The sequence below is a fragment of the Eschscholzia californica genome, unplaced genomic scaffold (assembly GCF_041429995.1).
Source record: "Eschscholzia californica isolate CP2 unplaced genomic scaffold, dmEscCali1.0.p SCAF_2, whole genome shotgun sequence".
Classification (NCBI taxonomy): Eukaryota; Viridiplantae; Streptophyta; class Magnoliopsida; order Ranunculales; family Papaveraceae; genus Eschscholzia; species Eschscholzia californica.
In genome coordinates this window covers 58,303,009-58,327,106 of record NW_028238309.1, presented here as the reverse complement: position 1 = coordinate 58,327,106, position 24,098 = coordinate 58,303,009, and the positions used below count along the sequence as shown (strand labels likewise).

The window sequence follows — 24,098 nt, the reverse complement described above, 5'->3', positions numbered from 1 at the left end:
AAGATCTTTCGGTCGGGCGGGTACGGACCGATTCGGGCATCGGACGGTCACGGACCCTTAGGACTCGGACGATCGTGGACGGGTTCCGGGTTTTCGGGCCAAAATCCCACCCCTATCTCTAGCTCTCTCTAAAGAAGAGTTGTTGTTGAGTTGTTGTGTTGTGTTGATGTTGTGTTAATGTGTTAATTGATGATACTCAACCCCCTATTTATATTACTTTCTCGTCCAACGCCCAAAAGTCGTATGCATTGGGTCCAATCTTTACCTGAGATCTGTTGTGCCTTCAAATTTGACGCAGTAGATTATTTATGCTACACTTATTGTAAATGAGGTTGGAATACAATGCTTATACTTTTCAAACACAATACTTATACTTTTATCTTGAAACAGAGCCTAAGACATACTTTATCCCGTTGCCTTTATTGTAACTTAAATGCATATTTTGACTCTAACAAAGGTTGATATGGAGAAATATTGAAGTTTAATTTTGACTATTACACAATGACAAACAGATTGGAACTACATTATATTATATTTTAGTTCGAGTTGAGAAGATATATAGATATGTAATGAATCTATTTTAGATAATCCTATCATCATCTTTTCTAAGATGAACCAATAAATTAGGCTTACTGGTGATGATTATGTTGTTAAGTGTTTATTTCATTTTGAATCAACGAAAACAAAGACTAGACAGACAAAAGAATAAAGAGAAGAACATGATATCATGGGTGTTTAATAATAAGTCACCCGTTCACATTTAGATTTTGCAGATAAACTTCTCTTTATAGAATTCTTTTTTAAGTTTGGAAACCGAAAGATGAGGTAGTATGTCTACCCACTTTAAACATTGTACGATTGTGATTTTTCTAATGTTAATATTTTAATATTTGTATGTAAGTCCAAAAATTATGCATTAAAAGTCTAATACCACCATGAAAAAGGACAAACAAAAAGATCTATTCCAACTAAAGTTGAGTATCCCTTCATCAAAAAAAAAAAAAAAACTAAAGTTGAGTATTTGTTTATATATGTGATTTTTATGTCTATCCCGAATTAGTTGCTTTTAACTTTTTAATTTGGTCAAATCTAAAAATAAATATTTCTGGACTACATTAGTTCTAGTTTGAATTTGAGAAAAATATTAAGTCCTAAATATTCAAATGTTATGAAACACAAATAGAACCTAAACTTTAATTTTGGTGTCCTTAGGTTACCCATAATTCTTACATTTTAAATATTTTCATGTTATTTTCGAGATCAAATTACCAAGGGAGAAATCAAAGCCTAGTAGATGAAACAAGATAATGCCTTGATATTTGATAGTTCTAAGATAATGAAATTTTAGTTGTTTATGTCTTTGACACCGTATCATAGAAACATGAAATGCCTTTAAGCTTTTACTACCAATAACTTGAGAAAAAAAATGTCAAATGGAAAAGAGAAAAAAAATGATAAAAGAAAATTCCTTCAAACTTCATTGTACCTTGCCATAAACCTATTTAATATATATATTAAAGAAATAAACAAAGTGAAAGATCAAAATAATAGACAAACAAATAAAAACTATTCTAACAGAAAAGTGGCTATATATCAATAATTCAGTATAATGGCTCACTGAGAAACCTTATTTTATTTTGTAGAAGTACAAAAGAGAAGAATCAACAATAAAATATGATACTGGAAATAACTATTATTTTAATTTATAACAATCATTTTCCTAAACAATTCATATCTAGATAATATTGTTGAATCGACCAGTAACGAGTAACAGTAAAAATCTGCAACTAACTTTTCCAAACAAAAGTTATCTTCTGCCGAACAAACAAAAAAGAAACCTCTTTTAGAATAAAAACTTTTGGTGTTCAACTTTTGTTTTCAACTTGCAACAAAAAGAAAAAAAAACTTTTGTTTTCAAATTTGATGGGACATAACTAGTGGATATCCTTGGCTTTGGAGTGGTAAAACTTTGAAGTGTTCATAGTAAATTCTATGCACCAGTGGGGGCGACATAAACTTGATGGAGGAAATAAAGCACTAAAATCACTTCCCATAGGTTATTTTGACTTCCATACTCAGACATTGACAAAGTTCTCTAGGTGACTAGTGAGGAAGAATTTGCCACGCCAATTTGGTTGATTTGTCTAATCAATTGATTAACCAATGGGGACACTAACATAAACATAATTCTGATTAAGACAACTTAAGTGTCTTTATGTAAAACTATTACTATATAGACCAATTCATTCATTTTTCTTCAAAAAGATATATGCTTTTCTTTCCTTTTGGGTAAGGTGGTTCTAAAGGTTTTCAACGGAAAACAAAGGTGGTTCTAAAGGGGCCTCTGATTTTTTTTGGTGCCCCAGTTTTTTATCACTTATATTTTCAGAAAGCTCATTAATTTAAAGTGAAAAGTATAATTTTTTGTTTTTTTTTTTGTTGAAAAATGAAAAGTATAAATTGATCATCGATATATTGAATCAAACTCAGACCGCAATCTAAATCAATCTCGATGTAAATCCTAAAACCCATTAACTATATGTTACTTCATGATACAGTAAATATGTAGTATCACCAGAGTTGTTGAAGTCCTTTCTTTTTAATGAAACATTTTAAAAATTTGGATTATTTTCCTAAATGGCCCCTAACTTTGTGACCAGCTTCCTGCCTAGCCTCTTATTTTATCAAAAATACTCAGATGGTCTCTTTTTCAGATCCCGTTATAACACCGTTAACTAGTCATATTCTCTCTCACCTCCATCTCATCGCTTCTCTCTGCCACCTCATCATCTTCTCCGGCGAAGGTCGTCGGCGGCGACCTTCATAAATAAAAAAATATAATATTTTCTCTCTCTTTAAAAAATAATAATTTTTTTATTTCCTCTCCCTCTCTCTCTCTAAAATTCCGACGAAGGGGTTTCACCTTCATTGGAGATCGAACAAACCTTTTCGTCGGAATTTTAGAGAGAGAGGGAGAGGAAATAATTTATTTATTTATTTTTAGAGAGAGAAAATATTAATTTTTTTTATTTATGAAGGTCGCGGCAAGAAAATGGGTCGGTCGGTGATATTCGCCAGAGAAGATGATGAGGTGGCGAGAAAATGAGGTACAGAGAGAAGATATGAGATGGAGGATAGAGAGAATATGACTAGTTAACGGTGTTATAACAGAATCTAAAAAAGGGATTCATCTGAGTATTTTTGATAAAGTAGGGGGCTAGGCAGGAAGCTGGTCATATAGTTGGAGGTCATTTGAGAAATAACCCTAAAAATTTTCTTTTATAAACTCTTTCAAATCAGATAATGTTGCTAACAAGAACCTTATTAAAACTATCCCTATTAATGAAGATGGTGAAGATCAGAAGAAATGGATCCTTACAGATTCAGGTAAGTTCACGGTTAAATCTATGTATAATCATCTTTGTACCAGTATGAACTCCCCTATGCCCCAGTCGCCCAACTGGAAGTGTATTTGGTCTATCCCTACTGTGCATAGAATTCAAATTTTCATCTGGAAAATTTGCTCCAAAGCTCTTCCGGTGAGAGTGAGAATAGGTCAATATATTGACAATAATCTGAATTGCCCCAACTGCAATGAAATTGAATCTATTGAACATGCTCTTTTACACTGCCCTCTAGCTAGAAACGTGTGGTTCTACTTCAGTATCATCTCCATTAATATTACATCAGTGACGGACTGGATCTTCTCTTGGGAGAATGCTTCGAACAAAGGTAAAACGGAAAGTAACATTCACTATGCTACCATCTTATGGATTATATGGAAAACCAGATGTGACCACTGCTTTCAACATGAAATCAACTCTATTACTACTATCATAACCATGATTAAAAACTTTCTGAAAACAATTCTCCCGCTGGAAAACAATAAATCTATCCTTCAAAATAGATGGCAACCCCTAGAATAGTTTTGCTTAAAAATAAAAGTTGATGTTTCCTTTATAAATGTTGAATCTGTAACAGGTACCAACTTAATTATACATAATTCGAACTCGAAATTCATAGAAGCCCACGCAACTACTATTAGAAGTCGAACCAGTGAGGAAAGCGAAGTCATAGCTATCCTGAATGGACTGCTATGGGCAGAAGCAAGAAAATATAAAGACATCATCATCGAGAGTGACAACATCGATATCATCAATAACATAAAGAATGGCAGGCAAAGAATTCAATGGCAATCCAAAATGCACATCCAACAAATTCATGAAGTAAAAAAGAGATTATTCAAACACACGATCAGGAAATACAACGCTCCTGCAGACAAGCTAGCGAAATGGACTAGGTTAAAGAATAGAACGAAGACTTGACATAATGTTCCCTATTTTCTTGTTAATCTGTATTGTAAGAATGTTTTAATTTCTTAATATTAGAGATACTGTTTCGACAAAAAAAAAACATGTAGAAGGCATGACGCAATAAAAAAGTACTTTCTTTAAGGTCTCCATTCCAAACATATTAGGTTAAATGAGTGTTCACCATATATTGTTTTATTTATGTAGATTCTCACCCCTAATTAACTGACATCAGGTGAAAGATTTCCTATTTAATTAATTAGACTTTTAAATATCTGTGAATATGAGACAACCTTTTTTTTTATGAATGGAGGCAATTGCCTTATTTATTAGCTACTTGAGCAAAAATTAATGTTGGCTAAATCTGCGGCCAACGAGCTTACAATGCCATTCGGAGTCTCATAGGTCTCCATAGTTTGATTTAATTTAAGCTTAAAATTGAACTTTGCTAATGAATGAGCGACATTATTTGCTTCTCGACGACAATACTTGATATCCACTTGTTGAAGTTTCGCCGAATCATCTTGAATTCAGTTATAATAGATCGAATCCTCCATGGTGAATTATCCGGGTGATCTGAACAAGCTTTTATAATAGTCAATGCATCTCCTTCAATGACACACCCATACTCAGGAATTTGTTTCGCCATGTATACAACCAATTGTATCCCTCTAGCTTCAGCCTCCATTGCCGTTGAAGCTACACAACTTCTCACGACAGCCATTACAAACTCTCCTTTGCTATTCCGACATATAGCTGCAACCATTGCTTCTCCATGCTCAAAAGCTGCATCGCAATTTATTTTAAGTAAGTCTGAGCGTGGAGGAACCCATAACCGTTCTAGTTGTCTTGATACAATCTCTTCCTGTGTATCTCTACTTGTGTTATAACTTGAGAAGTCATGAAACATTGTTTGAGCATCTTGTATTATTTTATAACTGTTCGGTTTTATCTTCTCAAAGGTGCATTTGTTCCGCGCTTTCCATAAAGCCCACGTAACATATAATCTCAACACGATAACCTTCTCATCTTCATTACTCATAATCCACTTGCATAGTAGTGTTTTAAAATCATCTGTTCCTTCGACCCTCACATATAATGGAGAACACATCCATGTCTCCCTTGCCTTACTACATGTACGGAATAAGTGGTCGATATTTTCATCCTCCTCTTCACAAATTGAACACTTCATGGATACGTCTGGGTTAAACTTTAATATTCTCATTTTTGTTGGTAGAGCATCGTGTAAAATTCTCCAGATGAAGGTGCGGACTCTTGGAAGTAAGCGAAATTTAGTCCACATATTCATCCAAGATAAGTCATACGATAATTCATGCCGATGAGATGAACTCGGTTTCTCCTTATGAATAGTAGTATATAGCGATTTAGCCGTGAACGTTCCTTTGTTTGTATGTATCCAAATTAACTTATCCTCAACTCTCTTCACATTCAATGGGATTTTAAGAATTTCTCTTATAGATAACTCATCGAAGGTCTCTTCTATCAATCTTTTGTTCCAATGTCCGTCCTCACTAATAATATCTTTAACAAAGAATAGATTTTGCACCTGATCATCTACATCTTTCAAATTTGGTTTGAATCCCCTTAAGGTTGGTACCCATGGGTCATCCTAAATTCGAATTGTATCTCCTTTCCCCACTTGATAACAAACTCCTTTTTCTAAAAATTCCCTCATCTCCAGTATGTTTCTCCATGTGGTCGTCGAGTCCGCTTTCAATTCACAATTCCATAGGCTACCCGTTTTAAGGTATTTCGCCTTCATTACCTGAACCCAAAGTGTCATTGGTTCATTTATAAATCGCCAAGTGAGTTTTCCAACCAATGATTGGTTTACTATTCCCATATCCCGAATACCCAAACCTCCTTCTTTCTTACTTGTTTGCATCTTCTTCCAACTAAGATAATGCATTTTTGGTTTCTCCATATTATGCCCCCACCAAAAGTTCCTTTGGTATTTCTCAATTTTTTCTATAACACCTTTGGGTACAATATTCGTAGATAGAAAATAGATAGGTATCGAGGCAAGTTCACTCTTTAAGAGTATAGTTCTTCCTGCATGAGATAATGAAGTCCTCTTCCAACCAGCTATTTTTTTTTCAATCTTTTTAATAATAAAATCATAGGAGGTGATTTTATGTTTTGGTAGTAATAGATAGTTCCCCAGATACACATCCTTTTTCTTCATCTCCTTAACACATAGAACACTCAATAACTTCTTCTTCTTTTCCTTTGTACAGTTAGCACTAAAGTGAATTGAGGATTTATTGTAGTTGATAAGTTGTCCCGAACAACTCGCATAAGACTCCAAAATATTTTTTAGTTGCTCGACATTTGATTCAGATGCTTTCCCAAAGAAGAATAAAACATCAGCAAACATGAGATGACTTACACTTGGTGCATATCTATTTACTCAAAGTCCATTGTATAAACCACTTGCTTCTGCATAACCTACCAATTTGGTAAGTGTCTCTGAACACATAATAAATAAGTATGGGATAAGTGGACAACCTTGTCGAAGTCCTCTTTTACTGTAGAAGAAACCTTTCGGTCTTCCATTTAATAAGATTGAGAAAGATGTTGTCGCCACACAATTCATAATCAATGCATAAGTATTATCGATGATGCCATACCTCTTAAGGACCTCACTCAGAAAATTCCAATCCACTCTATCATATGCCTTCGCCATATCCACCTTCAACGCAAAATAACCCTACTTGGCTGAAGTATGTGCAGTTGAATGGAACATTTCTCGAGCCACTATTATATTGTCAGATATATCTGACGTCCAGGCACAAACGCATTTTGAACTGATGATATCAGTCTATCTAACAGAGGTCAAATTCTATTTGTTAGGATCTTCGCTATTATACGGTATATGACATTGCATAAAGAAATCGGCCTGTAATCGACTGGTGTTTCTGGTGCCTGGACTTTAGGAATTAGTGTAATAAATGTATGGTTCAATTTACCAGGGAGCTTCCCTGATTCAAAATTAGTTTGATCTGCTCTGTAACATCATCTCCAATAATATCCCAACATCTTTTGTAGAATATGAGACAACCTAAATTGTGTATTCTCGTAACAAAACGCCATACTTATGTGTAAAAAATATGTGCAAACGTTATAGTGACGTGCTAATTTGTACAAACCTCAAACTAATTGATCATTTTAGACAAATCAAAGTTTGGTCCGTGGAGTATGCTAATTTCCTCCATTTTTCGGTCGTTTCATTATTTCTAGACCAACGAAATACATGTTATCCTTCAGAAATCTTTTATTTAATATCGGTAGCATTCTGAGCCAATTATAATCCTTTATTCAATATCTTCAATACAGGTAGACAATTCATATCTTTCAACAAAAAAGAGGTAGACAATTCATATGAGATAGTAACAACTGATCAATCTACCCCTCAAAATACATAAATAATAGCACATAATATCTAGCCCAGCCATTGTGCACCTCACCAAAATTCTGGATATTTGGTGAGCTTCTCATTTAATATCCCATGGCATGGATACTTGTGGGTTAATTTGGCTTCTCTCATTTATTGTTCCTTAATGTTGACGTAGACATAACTCAAGTAAGTAGTTTATATGGTCTGTTAACGGAAGAAAACAAAAATTTGGCAATTCTAGAATTTATATCAACACGGTCAACCACTCGGAGAACCAAACTTAAGATTCAGAATTTAAAGTTTGGTTTAAATTTAAAAATACATACAGTAAAAATGTATGGGCCTTTAGAATCATTTGGTAATGCCAATCTCAGTTAAAATTAATTGCTAAATCTAACCGTTTCAGATTTACCATACGGATACATTTGAATTTTTGCTTAGTGAAATACAAGGAGAGCCTTTGTATGTGTCGATTTTAAGTCCCTGTCAGGGACTAATCCATTCTACCTACATTTTCCTACATAAACATAAAAATCAACCCCACCATTTAAAATCCTACTGTTACATCTTTATCAGCCTTGGAAGTTTCTAGATACTAAAGAAGTACAATCTTTCATGGACTGATGGACCCAATTTATATGTACCCTACTAATTTTATATAAAGAACATATTGGTTCTTTTAAAGGTTGGAAAAGTGAACAATTTAAGTATGTAAAACTAATTTAAGTTATTTTGAAATTAATTATAAATTTTAAATTTATATCTACTAATTTTTTAATATGAATTAGAAATTCTAATTTCAAATTAAAATGATGTGTTTTCAGGACTCTGAACTACTTTTATGAAAGGTTGCAAACTTTTATAAAAGTTGTCACTTTGTTTGTAAATAAGACAATAGGTAAGACAAGTAAGATCATTTAGAAAAATCAGAAAATAAATTCTCGTTTATTTTATTCTCTAATAAACGCTTAGCTAAATCTTGATTGTTCTTGTGCTCCTTAAGTAAATCTTCACATATTACTTTTTACAAATTTAAATAAGGTTTGTCATATCTTGGGAGACAATTTGCTCATAACTTATAAGTGATCTTAAGTTGGAGAGGGAGCAAATATTGCTTCAAAGAAAGCGTATTTAAATATACGTTTCAAGTCTCTAAAATCCCTAATTTTATTGTTGCATTACTAATTTTTCTAACATTAAAATTGTTGTGATCCGTTGCATTTGTCCAACAATCTAATTCAACTATGAGAATATATTCTCGTTAGTTAAAATTCATATGACGAAGTGTTGTTGGTGGTGCACTGGTGGTGGGTCGGTAGATGACCCTATAACGAAGATATTCTCAAATTGAATAAGGAGAGGTGTGTGGAGAAGAAGAAAAGATGAAATGGGCACATACGCTTCGGCTCAATTTAAAGTCAAAGCAGACGTTCAATGACAAATTAAAGCTCAAAATCGAGTCAAATCACAATTAAACTAGATAATGGTTTGATACAATCATAGCATAATATCACATATTGTTAGTTTTTTTTTTTAGAAATAGACTACGATCTACGTTAGTCGTTACAAGACATCGATACATCATGAAGATGTGATGAGTACAATAACCGCTTAATTTAAATCATAATGAAAGAAGTCTAAAGTCCGACAAATTTATTATAATATTTACTTTTATGTATATTGCCTAAATTATATGGAATAAATCTTGATGGCAAATTGCTTCCACCGAGATTCGATCCCACGATCTCATGGGCTTAAGAGGAGTGTCCAACCTCTACACCAAAAGGTGGTGGACATATTGTCTAGTTATTATTCAAAAGCAGGAGCTCTAGATTGTCCCTAGTCCTTGCCCCTTAGTCTAATCCATCTTCCACTCAAACATCTCTTAGCTAATACTAAGTCTGTAGGGGAAGAATAAGGTGTGAGCTCAAATTCACAACGATAAGCATGAAAAAATAACACACGGTTTTACTTTTTTTTTTTTTTTTTTGTTGAGGATCACACGGTTTTACTTTAGGTCAAAATTGGCGGAAAAGAGAGAAGAACATTTGAAAATGTTCACCACTTACGGCACTTGGTAGGCATGCCGCATGCCTTAAAGTTTTGATGTCCGCCCCAGATAGGGTTGTGTGCCCTTTAAGTGTTTTATGCACTTTTTTTTTTGTTGAAATAAGTGTTTTATGCACTTAATTACTTCTCATTAAAACCAAACAAAACAACATACATAAAAGTCTACTTTTATGAGGGCAATTTTTTAACTGCTTTATTCTAAAAAATTCACTTCCATCGTTACGTTTATATAAAATTGTCTTTGTATTTGTGAACTAGAAGAAATTAACTCCAAATTGTCACGTAATTTCATATGTCTATTTTTCTTTTTTGATATTTTTTGCTTGCATCAATGGATCTGGACTATTTGATTTTATTTGCGTTTGTTTTCTTCTTTCTGTTTTTTCTCTTGTAACCGGTTAGCAGATCTACAGATGAAACCCCAAAAAAGAAAAATTCAAGGGTGCTTAGAGAAATAATGGCAACTAGTGTGAGATGGGGAGTTTCAATGGCACCCACATTTGTTTAATAGCACCTCCCTTTTATCCGCGCCTCTCAGTTTTAGAAACGTTTTGAAAGCGCCCTCTCCCAGGACAAGCATTCTCACTTTTGTGTTTGGACCAAATCGATGGATTAAAACCATTTGGTACACAAATTTTGTTCAACCCTATCGATTTTTAGAGGGGGGCGAAACTCTTCTCATTTTCTTCTTCAATTCATTATATCCCAAAAACTTATAATCACCAACCTCTTTTTTTTTTCTCTCTAGGCTCGATATTTTGTATGATAAATCTTTGAAGCTTCTGATGTTTGAGATAATCTCTGAAATCTTTCTTTTTCTCTTGAAATTCGTCATTGTAAGAATTTAAATTTGGTAAATTCTTGTACGTTTATGGTGTCACCTAGTGTTCTAAGCAGAATATCAAATATCTATTGCGTCTAACACTAGTATCCCGGGATCTCATGCATGAACTAATGGTTAGAGATATACCTTAAACGTTTTTCCTACGGACTAAATTGACCGCTTTATCTCGAAGATCAAGAACTCCAATTTACAGCTCATCTACATGAGACATCCAAAAATCAACTTGATCTCCCGCCTTTCAAGTTAGCTAGAACTAATAACATTTTTTTTTTAGACTAGATAGATAGATTTTGAATTTTCTCTCTCTTTCTCTCTTTAGGAGGCAGAGATAGAAAAAGCTCTTAAAAAATACATTTTGTAACATAAACTTGCATGGGTTGGGATACCTCAAAAAGCAAGACTCATTTGAGCTAAATCGAACTATGCACGTGTAGCTCGATTTTGTCCGAGCTAAATCAAACTATCCGCATTGGGTTCCGGTCGGATCCAACTATAAATATCGGATTCCCGCAGGCAGAATCCAACAATCATTATTAGATTCTGGCCGAATTTAGGCATGATCCAAATATCTAACTCGGATCCTGGCCTGTTTTTTGGGGCATTTTGTACTTCACTGGCCTAGTAGCCCCAAAATAACAATATTCCCAATTTTCACTCATCTTCTAATCTATTCCACTTATACGGGTGGCGTTTGTGAGTTTCATAAATTTTGTCTCTTACTCTTCTTATATACTAACACACAAGAGAAGTGAGAGGTAGAGAGATAGAGAGAGAGAGAGAGAATTATCAATCAATTTGTGGGTTTGAATGGCGGTGGAAGGAGGAGATATAGATGATTTGCCAAAGAACCAAGCAAATTATACAGCTTTAACACCACTTTTGTTTCTTGAAAGAGCAGCTTTAATTCACCCACAAAGGAAATCTTTAATTCATGGTTCTTTACACTTTACTTGGCTTCAAACTTACCATCGATGTCGTCGTTTAGCTTCTGCTCTATCCAAAAACTCAGTCGGCCTTGGAAAAACTGTAAGTATTTCCAAATTTTGTGCAATTTTGTTGAATGGGTTTCGCTTGATTTGATTATTTGATTGAGACTATGTGATCAAATTATGATTTATTCAAAGTGTTAAATGGTTAGAATTGTGAAATTGATAAACTTTGAGTTGTTATGGGTAATTTTTAAGTACTTGGAGTTTTAGGGTCACGAGGTAATTTACGAGTAATGCTAGAAGAGGCTACAAGTCAAAGCCTACTCTAGACCTACATGGAATTAATTGTCTTCATTTTCGAGTCACTCTTGATGGACTTTTTCACATTTTGTAGACGTTTGAAGGCTATTTAGATTCGGGGTAGGTCTACTTTTGTAGCCTCTTCTAGATAATACAGAAATGAGGATATAAATCAAAGTGTTAAGCACTTGAGCTTCTCAAAATGGAGGTCCAGAGTTATCGAGGAGAACTTGTTGGAAGAATATGGAGATGTGTAGTTATTATTGTTGATGAGCTATTTGAATAATTCAAAGAGCATTGCCCGTTAAAATCGACTGTAGAACTGATATGTGATTTTTATGCAAATAGTCAATTAGGTTTGACTTTTGTATTCCTTGGTTTGACGGATTCTCTCTTTAAAATCATGTCAAACTTTTGCCACCGACCACTAATAGTCCACGAAATACGCTTTTTGAAAGGTTAAGTTTGTATTTGAAAATTGGCCTTCATTATCTCATATCGACTATTTGTTGCATAAATGATAAAAGGAGCCCAACCTTCAAAATATGGCGATGTCCTCCTTTGGGATTTTATGCGTGACAAGATACAAGGTCAATGGTAGTATCTAGGAAGAGTACTTGTTCCTCATTCTAATAAGAGATATTGATGTGCATTCATACCGGACCTAAAAAAAATTGTTGCCAGTTTTAGGTCGATTATCAACATTTGAGCGCCGATCAATTCTGACAAGACTGCCATCGATTGGTCAGAAGTTTTAGCTTGTCCAGTTTCGACTTTAGTCAAAAATGTGCTACTAACCCAACGTAGCATTATTTGTTCCTCAGTAATATAAGCGTAGTTGAAACTTGAAATGAGTACTTAAAACTGATATTTTTCATTGTCAATAAGCTGGTGTTAGTGAGTTTTCCTCCTCACGCGCTGAAGTATGAGATTTCATTTTGCTGTTTGTTGAGTCTTAGGCAGTCTCTTGAGACACAAAATAAGAATGTATACCCATCATCAAATGCTCCAATTTTATTTTATTTACTTCTCAAATATGTATTATAGTTGTCGCTTTGTTTTAATGAAGTAATAGTATTATATTTGCGTCTCTGTGAGTATGTGGGAGTTATGTTATTGAATCTCAGGGACATGGAGAGAGGTTCTTGTAGTCATATTGAATTTGACCTAAATTTGTTGTAGGTCATGTCTTTTCTTGTGTCTTATGACAGGTAGCTGTTATAGCTCCAAATGTCCCAGCCATATATGAAGCTCATTTTGGGGTTCCGATGTCCGGAGCAGTGGTGAACTGTGTTAACATTCGCCTAAATGCACCAACGATTGCTTTCCTTCTTGGGCATTCCTCAGCCTCAGTGGTAATGGTGGACCAAGAATTCTTCCCTTTAGCAGAGGAATCATTGAAGATACTATCTGACAAAGAGAAAGGAAATTTCAAACCTCCACTTTTGATTGTCATAGGTGATGAAAACTGTGACCCTGCTCAATTCAAACGTGCACTTCAGAAAGGAGCCATCGATTATGAGAAGTTTTTAGAAAGTGGTGATCCCGAATTTGCTTGGACACCACCGAAGGATGAGTGGCAAAGCATTGCTTTGGGTTATACGTCGGGGACAACATCGAGCCCAAAAGGAGTTGTATTGAGCCATCGAGGGGCGTATTTAATGTCCCTTAGTGGTGCTTTAATATGGGGGATGACTGAAGGAGCTGTATATCTGTGGACTCTTCCGATGTTTCACTGCAATGGTTGGTGCTATACTTGGACACTCGCTGCTCTTTGTGGTACAAACATCTGTCTTCGCCAGGTATATCTCTTAACCCCGAGATTTTCACTGTTTCTTTCTAAAGAAAAATCATTATTTTCATACTATTTGTGCTGTCAGATTAATGAAACGTTCGTTCTGGAGAGCCCATAAATTCAACTACTAATTTAGGTGGTGTTTGTTATCTTGCCTTTAGTTATTGGTATTAGGTCTTTACCTAGAAGCCCGATTAGCAGAGAGAACAAGATAAGCCGATAGATGTTGAGTTACTTATTCTCGACTTGAAACCCAAGAAGTCGCAAAAAGTGGTGAGAAAACCCTTTTGCTACTTATTTGTTTCATTACCAAGAACAGATACAACGTATTAGTAGGAAATTAAAAAGAAAACCGCTAATATAAAATCATTGGCAAAGCGTAAAACGGCTAAGATTTGAAATATATGACAACTGCTAGAAGTATTTCTGAACTAATCGACGATTAGATGATCTATTACACTTGTAGAGACATATTAGAAACTTTTGTGACCTCTTGATATGGATGTAATCGGGGAATCATTGTTGTTTACTCGTCCATTTGATCTTAATTACATACATCATGTTTCATTGGTTGCTGCTATTCTAGTTTTTACTGATCAAATTACATATTCTATTAACATATATTGGTTTTGGTAGTTTTTTTCTTCGTATCTTCTAGTTTTATATCTGGGTTTGTCGTCATATTTATAAACTTGCAGGTAACAGCCAAGGCAGTTTACTCAGCCATAGCCACTCAAGGAGTGACCCATTTCTGTGCTGCACCTATTGTCCTCAACACAATTGCAAATGCCCCAAAAGACCAAACCATCCTTCCACTTCCACGACAAGTTAATGTGATGACAGCTGGTGCCGCACCACCCCCTCCTGTCCTAGCAGCCATGTCCAAGCACGGTTTCCGCATAACCCATACTTACGGACTCTCAGAAACATACGGGCCTTCCACTGTGTGTGCCTGGAAGCCCGAGTGGGACTCTCTCCCATTAGAAGCCCAGTCCCGTCTAAATGCTCGTCAAGGTGTCCGTTACATCGGGCTAGAAGGTCTAGATGTCATTGATACCCAAAAAGGAACACCAGTACCTGCTGATGGAAACACCATGGGAGAAATCGTTGCTCGTGGAAACTGCGTGATGAAAGGCTACCTAAAGAACCCAAAAGCAAATGAAGAATCTTTCGCGGGTGGGTGGTTTCATACTGGAGATCTTGCAGTAAAACATCCAGATGGTTATATAGAAATCAAAGACAGGGCTAAAGATATTATCATCTCAGGGGGCGAAAATATTAGTAGTGTAGAAGTTGAAAGTATTTTATACCAACATCCTGCAGTTTTTGAGACATCAGTCGTGGCAAGACCAGATGAACAATGGGGAGAATCTCCTTGTGCTTTCATTACATTGAAACCAGGAAAGGAAAGCTCGAACGAAGAGGATTTGTCTCGAGATATTATCAAATTTTGCAGAGAGAAAATGCCGGCGTATTGGGTACCCAAGTCCGTTGTGTTCGGCCCTTTACCAAAGACTGCGACAGGGAAGATACAGAAGCATATACTGAGAGCTAAGGCCAAAGAGATGGGTCCTGTTAAGAGAAGTAGATTATAGGCAGTCTGGTGTATAATTTGGAATGTCTCACAGGTTTATAAGTATGTAATAACAATGATATTTCGTATTGTAATCAAATACTACTTCAATCGTTAATCTTTCTTCGAAGTTCAGTTTTCTTTTTCTTGTGTTTTTACGGTCACATTTAGCAAATATGTGTTTGCTAAATGACATTTTGACATTAAATAGCCGAACTCTAGTATAGAATTATAAATTTTCTTTTATTAAATAACCCATGTATTCTGATAAAACTATAAGAACTTGATATTCACAACCAACTGTTTTCGAGAATCTTAGGCTCGACTCAACCCAGTATTAGTCCAAGGGTTTTTCTGTCGAACTACTATCTCGATTGGATGTACAAAAGGTTGAAAAGTACGAATCGTTTGATTACTTATCAACGTATTATTCGGATCTGAATCGAATATAAGATCTGATTGGAAGTAGGACCAATTTTCTTGTCCAATCTCGTGCAAGGGTTAAAGACTCTAAAATCTGTAATAGATTAGAAAATTGAGTCTTGGGTTTACATCAATCAATTTGGGGAATTGTTTGATCAGTGAGTGTTGAGTGTGGGCTCAGGTAACAAGGGTAAAATAGCAATAGAATAAACTCATATGGAAAAACAACCCTAACTATTTAAAAGCATACAAATATACTAGTATATGTTATGTCAGAGAGACTTTCTTGATCCCACATCTTAAAATTTCATAACTTTTACCATATACGCCCAAGCTTAAGTGTTTTTTAGGGCTGCCCACTCTTTTGGTGGCCAATATATGGACAACCAATTTTTATATATGGACAACTATTTTATGTGGACAAATAAAAAGATTGAAGTTTTTATATGAACAACAAAATTTAAGGGGACATCACTCTATTATTTTTCAATCTTTTCCTTTAAGAATTAGAGATTTTATTCTAAATCCTTTCTCTTTTCTTCTATAAACCCTAGACATTCTTCTTCTGCATCATCCACAAATTTGTAGAGAGAGAAACCTTGGAGAGACATTGTATTTTTGGATCAAAATCTACTTCTCTTTTCTTCCAAATTTGTTCATCTTCATGAACCTTAGAACTCATTAAAATAAAACAAAAAAAACTTAGAAAACTGGATTTTTGGATTAAACAAATCTGCTAGTGTCTCCTAGAAAATTGCATCCAACCTCGTCAACAACTACCCACAGTGCAATTTCTCTTTACATAATCGGCAAGTGGTCTCTCATTTTCTTTAAATTCCATGGGATGGACTGTTTTTGCTGGTGTGGTATTTTCTGATGTTGAAGGGTCACTAACAATGGCTGGAACCCCAAGTGCACTTTTAAATCGTTCAAGACAGTTTCAATGAGTATGATCATTTTCATGCATGAATGGATGACAACCTTTCTCCTAAGATGCACTGAAGGAGGACTCCCTTGTGGCCTTGTGAAGGAAATCAAAACATATGGGATAACTTACATCTTTCCGGTTGGGAACCAAATGAACAGCCTAGTTAGAGAAAGAGATAGATTGGTAATGGTTGATTATGGAAGAATAAGAAATTAGGTTTTTTTATTTTTAATTGATGTTTTTGTTATTGGTCCACAAATTAGTAACTATTAATATTTAAGGTTTTATGAAGTTGTCCCCTTATTAAATCAAAGTCAAGCAAACCAAACATAATTGACTCATATCGGACCCAATAATAATTGTCCATATAAGAAAACTGGTTGTCCACGTATTGCCCACCACTCTTTTTTGTCACATAAAAATGGTACTTCTAGGGCATAATACAACACCCTCTGTTTGCTATCTATGTCATTTCTTCCCCTCATTTGAAAGTAATTTTGAAAACACAAAAAAGGTGCCGCTTATGTAGTTATGTTTGTCGCAAAATTTCGACTATAGCTATTTTGTTAAAAAAGAAATTATCGACCAATAGTTTTGCTTAGTATTTGGAGGTTTTTGGATAAATTACGTATCTTATTTGTGTGTTGGTGGCATGGACTAGTTGATATTTTAATGTAGTGATTTGTATTAAACAACTATCAAAGACAACAAATAAATCTATAACATTATGTAGAGATAATTCATGACCTATATAAGGAAAAATATTTTCTAGATGTGGTCACTATATCTCTTCATTTTTGGACCTATATAATTAATAATAAAGGCAAAGAAGTTCAATATTTATCCAAAAAGGGAGGAAATAGTTGGGGATAAGAAGAAATTTATTGGTTGGTTGGGATGGCTATATATATTATAAATATGTACAAGAAAATATTCTTTTTTTTTTCTTTGTATTTTGTATAGAGCAAAATTATGATAGAGACCAAGAAACATATGTGTATAGACATCGAAGTTACACCAATCCCATGTTAGTTTGGTAGCACAAGCAAACACAAAAGATTATCTAGTTAGGCTTGTTGGAGTCTCATCCAAATGTTTGGATAATTGAGTTTCTTTCTTTCTTTTGATGGCCAATACGCGGACAACCGTTTCTCCTATATGGACAACTATTTTATGTGGACAACCTTGACAAATTTAATTTTTTAGATGGACATCAATTTCTAAGGGGACAAATCTCTATTATTTTCACTTAAGTCCCCTTAAAATCAGATTAATTATTGATGACCTCCCTCTCCATAAACCCTAGATTTAGTTCAGACTTCTATTTCTTGTTCTTCATGGTCTTCTTCATCAACAAACACACTAATTTCTAAAGAGAGAAAATCAGTGGTGGTAATGGCACCAAAGAAAGACAAGGGAGTTGCTGTAGTATCTTCTCAAAGACAAAGGTTAGAACCCTAAAACTCTAAACCCCCTTAAATTGCTAAACCTAGAATCAATATCTTCAAAACCCTTTTTTTTTTTTTTTGAAAGTAGATCTGCTCGTGTTTCGTATGAAATCAACGAAACACGAGCAGATGATCTGCTCGAAGCCCACGAACTACTACTGTTCGTGGGCTTCAACCTCCGAAATAGTAGCAGTGAAGTAGGACTTCTCTGCTACTGTTTCGGAGGTTTCTCCCGAAACCCAAACAGTAGCAGTGACTGCTACTGTTTCGGAGGTTTCTCTCGAAACCAAAACAGTAGCAGTCACTGCTACTGGTTTCGGAGGTTTCTCCCGAAACCAAAACAGTAGCAGTGACTGCTACTGTTTCGGAGGTTTCTCCCGAAACCAAAACCAGTAGCAGTCACTGCTACTGATTTCGGGAGAAACTCCCCCCATCAGGTGGATTTTGCAGATTTCGGAAGTTTCTTCCGAAATCTGTTGTAAATTTCGGGCGAAACTTCCGAAATCTGTTGGAAATTTCGGGAGATAACTCTTAACTTTGTAGATTTTTAGAGGGTAATTTTTCACTTCATGTTTACATATTACCACTCAATTTTATTGTTTTTCACTAATTTTGACTCCATTTCAATGAATTAGAGGGTAGTTTTCAACTCCACTGAACTTAAAATTGCTTGTAATTTGATTTCATGTGAAGCGGGAAAAAACAAAAAAGGGATGATGTCCCAGTCGTATTAGAGCGAAAAAGAAGAGCAGAAATAAGGTCGAAGAGCAATGCCGACCAACCAATGAATCTTGCGACCAGAGAAAGTATCCCAAATCAGACTGAATCAATGTTAAATGAAGACATTGATCACGAACAAAACACGGAGTCTGAAGAAGGATATCCAATTGAGAGGTCGTTGCTGCACATGTATAAGTGGCATATAGCGAATCGGATTTGGGATGGATCAGTAAGTTGTTGAACTTCTCAATTTGGTTTTTTATTATTAAATTTTAATTGTTAACGAGTTAGCTAAAAACTTTTTTCGTATACTTGCAGATAACCGAGAGAGTATTAAAGGTCAAATCGCCAGTTAAATGGTTGAACAAGTGGGATTTGGGAGAGGAATGTAGGGACGTACAAAAAATGGTGAGTGCTTCAGGGTTCCTTCCTTTCATCGAAACTGTTCACCGTAAAGTTGATGAAGTCCTCATCTCTGCATTTGTTGAGAGATTTTACCCGGAGACGAATACTTTTCATCTCCCATTCGGAGAGATGATGGTTACTCTTGAAAGCTTCCGCTATAACATGCCCCATTTCCGGCATGTACATCCAATTTGGCTCCTCCGCTCTTTTATCATAGCAGCCTATGGTCACTTTCAAATTACGCACCTCAACCTCAGACCACATATTCGAATAAAATTCTTCGTTATTTACAATGTGATCATACATTACTTTTCGAACTTCTCTTCCAACATTCTTTGACGAACCAAACACAAAGTATCCAACAACATGAAACCCACAGTGTCCATCGGAGGGAACGTTGTTGATGTCGATAACATATTTTTTCATTTTTTCAGGAATCCAATCCAAAAACTCAGAATTAGTCATTGGCAGATGTTCTTCTTTCTCGGTCGACCTTTTCCTAAATACAGGGAGTTTAGCTGCTTTCTGCTTGAACAAAGTTTCTATATTAGCATCAAGATGGTTTAAGGTATCTTTATACCTACTCATATCTTTAGACAATTTATCAACTGCTATCTGCTTAGCTCTTTTTCTAGCCATTGCCTTATCCTTCACAACCATCTTATCTACAACTTCAAAGTGTGATGGTTTCCTTTTGGTAGAACGATCTTTTTGACTTGATTTATTTGGTTGACGCCCTTTTCCAACAATAGGTTCAGTTGGCTCTCTCATATTAGTTGTTTTTGGAGCACCCAATAACCTAAGTTCAATCCTCATTTGTTCTCTTTCCGGTTTTGAGGCGTTAGCCCATCTTTCCTTAGCCGTTTTAAGTTCTGGTAGGTCTTCGAAATTCAAGTTTTCTACCTCCGCATACACATTATATGATAGTTGTCTCCAGTAACGGTCTACGACATCAAGTGGTATTGGTGTTTCAGAACGACAATAATCTTGCAATTCGTGTTGACAAGGAAGCCCGTGGGTACTACGCAGGATGCACATACAAACATTAGCACTTGCCCAAGTTTCAACCTTGTGTAGCTCTACCAACATAGCTTCCATTGCACGATGGGCAACCACATTTCTTAAATTATCAAATATAATTGTTTGGTGGTGATGCTTAACATTCCTCAAATCTTTCTCAAATGAGTCTGTTATTCCGATAAGCTCGTGTTCAAAACACTTGTGAGCTGCTTCCCAACAAACAGTAAAACCACCAATAGAGTTAGCTAAAAACTTTTTCAACCTACTGTGTTGTCCCTCTGCTCTACTTGTGGAGGTGGTGCCGTAGTGCCGTATTTTGTCAGTCCAACAACGCACAAAGTGTTTCTTATACGGTGTTAACCAAGTATTTCGACAATATGCTACCAACCCCCCTGAGACTTTACTCCACTTATTTGCAAACCTATCACATCTATCTGTAAATGTTTCCTCTGTATCCGACCATGTTATCATTTGCCATTCATCGAAAAATTCATCCACAATCTTATTAAGCTCATCTGTTTTATCATCAACATTTTTATCATCAGCATGTTTACCTTCACAAATAACCTTCTTTAACAATAAGGTTGCATGAGCTCGAACGTTCTTGTTTATATGCCATGAACATAAGATGTGATTAGCGTCCGGATACACAATTTCTATTGCACTCATCAAAGCTTGTTCTCTGTCAGTGACAATAACAGAAGGAAGATCATCCACTTTATACAACTGCTTCAGACAATCTAGAACCCATACGTAGTGTTCTGTAGTTTCCTTAGACATAAAAGCACATGCTATTGTGAACGATTTTCCTGTTGAAGTTGTGGAGACGGCCTGAAGTAGAGGGTGCTTATACCGATTTGTCTTGTACGTGCAGTCAAGGATCAATATCTGAGGAAAACATTGAGCAAGATCTATGCACTTTGGGTGTGCGAAAAAAAGATCTTTCACCTGATTAGAGTTCTCCTCACACCTATACTTCACGAGATAGTGGTAGTCAGTTGATAACTTCATAAACTGTTGCAATGCTGATCGTCCTTCACTCTGATTTACTCTCAACTTTGCCCTCTCATTGTACAGAGTTATCATTGAAGCAAGACTTTCTGAGTTATTTTTTTTTAGAAGCAACAAAAGTTCTTTGGGTCGCACTCCACTTTCTGTCAATCTCCAAACAAGTTCCCGTTCATCCTCCTTCAATCGAGAAACAAATGCATGACCTGTGAGATTTTGCGCCAACGCGTGGTTGTGACGTCCGTTTAATACTTCAACACTCCACTTTCCGTATTCCAAACATTTTACTCTGATAGAAAAAGGACAATCACACTTTGAAGAACTTGTGCGTCTTTTTTTGGCGGGGTCTGTGTTGGACTTGAAATTCTTCGCCTTGTGACTTGCATATGTACCACCCCTAGAACACCTCAGCAAAGTGAATGACCCTTTCCCTTCATTATTTTTGTTTCTTCCAGATCTTTTAACTAGGACGAAGAGATTGTTCTTCCCTTTCTCCGTGCACCAGTCAACAACTGACTCTCTTGACTCGAAAAACTGTGAAATTAGAGAGAAATATTTCCATCAATTTGTACAAATGGAGTATTAAAAAAATATACGAAGCGTAAGTAAAATAAGCATACCCTCTTAGTCATGAAGTGTTTACTAAAGTCAGGAAATTCAGTTCTTAAAGGTATGGCCTCGTCTCCAAGCGATGATGTTTGTGAGTCAAATTGGGTGCTCTATAACACAATTTTAAAGAATAAACAAGTAGTATTAGAAAAAATAGGATGCCATCCTGATTTTATATGTACTTTGCCAATTTCGTCGCAAAGTACATGAAATCATACCATATTTTCGTAGTAAAAGCCCAGAACGGTAACAAAATTTCGGAAATTTCATCCGAAATTCTGGGAGTTTCTACTTCAACTCGAACTTTTGCCATGAAACCGTTTTGTCTTCTTCCAAACTACAAATACTAAAATACAAAACAACATTAGCAAAGTTATAGTTTTACCTCATCATTGTTATTAATTCGTATTAAAGAAACGCCGGGAAAAACGTCTTCAGGTGAAGATTGAGGGGTTTTATCTTCTTCATCCATTAGGGTTTGATAAATAAAGAAGAAATAAGAATAACACTAAAAAGAAATAAGAATAACACTAAGAAGAAGAAGGAAGAAGAAGAAGAAGAAGAAGAAGAAGATGATGATGTTGATGAAGAAGACAGTTAGGTTTTTTTTTAATTATTGTTTTTGTTAATGGTCCACAAATTAGTAACTGTTAATTTTTAAGGCTTTATGGAGTTGTCCCCTTATTAAATCAAAGTCAACTAAGTCAAGCATAGTTGACTTGTACCGGGCCCGAAAATAGTTGTCCATATAGAAAAAACGGTTGTCCGCGTATTGGCCACCTTTCTTTTTCATTATATTGACAACCTCATCCTAACTTCCCACAGGTCAGAAGTGTTTGATATATCTTGCATGCATGAATTTACTCCATTGATTTAATGTAAGGGTTATTTGTTAAAAATAAGCGAAAAGATAAAGAACGGTAGAGTGAGTGATAAAACAAGTGGCTCTGACATACGGGGAATAAGCAAACTCGCTACAAGGATTACTGGCGAACTATCACAGTAGTTTCGGTAGAATCACAATTGAACTACTCAAATACAATTACGCATATACTTACAACTGAAAACTAACGATCGAGCTCCATGATTTTTCTTTAATTAGGTTTATGATTATATATATCAAAGTAGAAACCCAATATTTATGATTTAGTTCTAATGTTATATCAATTTGTTGGTTAGTAATTTCAAAGATCAAAATCATTTGTAATGATCTAGTCACTCAATACACTTTAAACATGATCAACTCACCTAATAATCCATATTGAACTTTTAGACAACTTATCTTTAATACACTTTCTTCAATCTTTTGATTATTCTTAGTAACATGTTCACTAGATTAGGTTAAGATCTTATTTTCATGCCATTGGTTAAATATGTCCAGTTGGATGATGCCACTTGGGCAATTGGGACCCAGCCATGGATCTATGTTGAGTGCAAGAAAAGGTGTTCATGATTAGTTTTTTCTTTTAATTTGAAGAAATATAACTTTTGCAAGGTAGTTATGACTTAGGAGTGTTGGTGTAACATAAAGCTGCACCAAACAAACTCTCAACTTCTTTCAACAAAAAAAAAACTCTCAACTTCTTTCAACAAAAAAACAGAACAAACTCTCAACTAAAGTGTAGAGACTTTATGGTTTATGGGGAAAAACTTGTTCAATGTGGTTTCCCATCTAAATACAACAAATTGACTTGTTATACGATTGTAGCTAAGAAGACACTTTTCCAACCACTTGAAATTCTATTGAATTCAACTCATTAAATTTTAAGGCATCATCGGAAAATTATACGTAGAGGTTAACCCTTTTTTTTTTTGTTGCAACAGAGTTTAGCCCTTTGAATATAGTCTACATTACTAGAATTTATTTTTAAAGAATTACTTGAATAAAACTGTCAGATCGAGTTTTCATCAGAACTCAATTAGGATTTAAGTGGTCTTGATATAATCTTGACAAGTATAAGAAAACCAACAAATTGGGAAAATGAAAAGGAAATAAGAGAAAAGATGTAAACGAAGATATAAGTTCACAGCTATACATTATGGACTAGTTTCCTTAAAAACCTATCCTACTCATGAGATACCACCTATTGCACCTTTATTTTGGTTAAACAAACAAAGTACAAGTGGGAGGTTCTTTTTCTTCCCCATACAATTTTTTTTAACTGATTCCCCATACAAATTAGAATGTTTCTTTGTATACCCTCGTAAAAGTTTTTAGTTTTCGGGTATTTAGGGTAGCGTCTATAAGGTTCAAGTGCCAAAAAAATGAAATTCTAGCCTTATACTTAACTAGGTTCC

At 35.2% G+C, this 24,098-nt stretch overlaps 2 protein-coding genes across 2 annotated transcripts; one reads left to right on the top strand and one right to left on the bottom strand.

Annotated features, from left to right (window-relative positions):
- The first annotated feature begins 10,474 nt into the window (after positions 1–10,474).
- On the top strand, positions 10,475–15,369 carry LOC147559558 (acetate--CoA ligase CCL3-like). The gene is made up of 3 exons (XM_086661446.1): positions 10,475–11,668; positions 13,083–13,673; positions 14,365–15,369. Exons 1-3 carry the CDS (start codon positions 11,450–11,452, stop codon positions 15,259–15,261), a joined length of 1,707 nt encoding a protein of 568 aa, XP_086517572.1. The 5' UTR covers positions 10,475–11,449; the 3' UTR covers positions 15,262–15,369.
- A 3,806-nt stretch (positions 15,370–19,175) lies between these two features.
- On the bottom strand, positions 19,176–22,550 carry LOC147559557 (PKS-NRPS hybrid synthetase cheA-like). Its single transcript, XM_086659186.1, has 3 exons — positions 21,812–22,550; positions 20,421–21,725; positions 19,176–20,384 (listed from the first exon to the last, which is right to left on the bottom strand). Exons 1-3 carry the CDS (start codon positions 21,821–21,823, stop codon positions 19,176–19,178), a joined length of 2,526 nt encoding a protein of 841 aa, XP_086515312.1. The 5' UTR covers positions 21,824–22,550.
- Between the last annotated feature and the right edge of the window lie 1,548 nt (positions 22,551–24,098).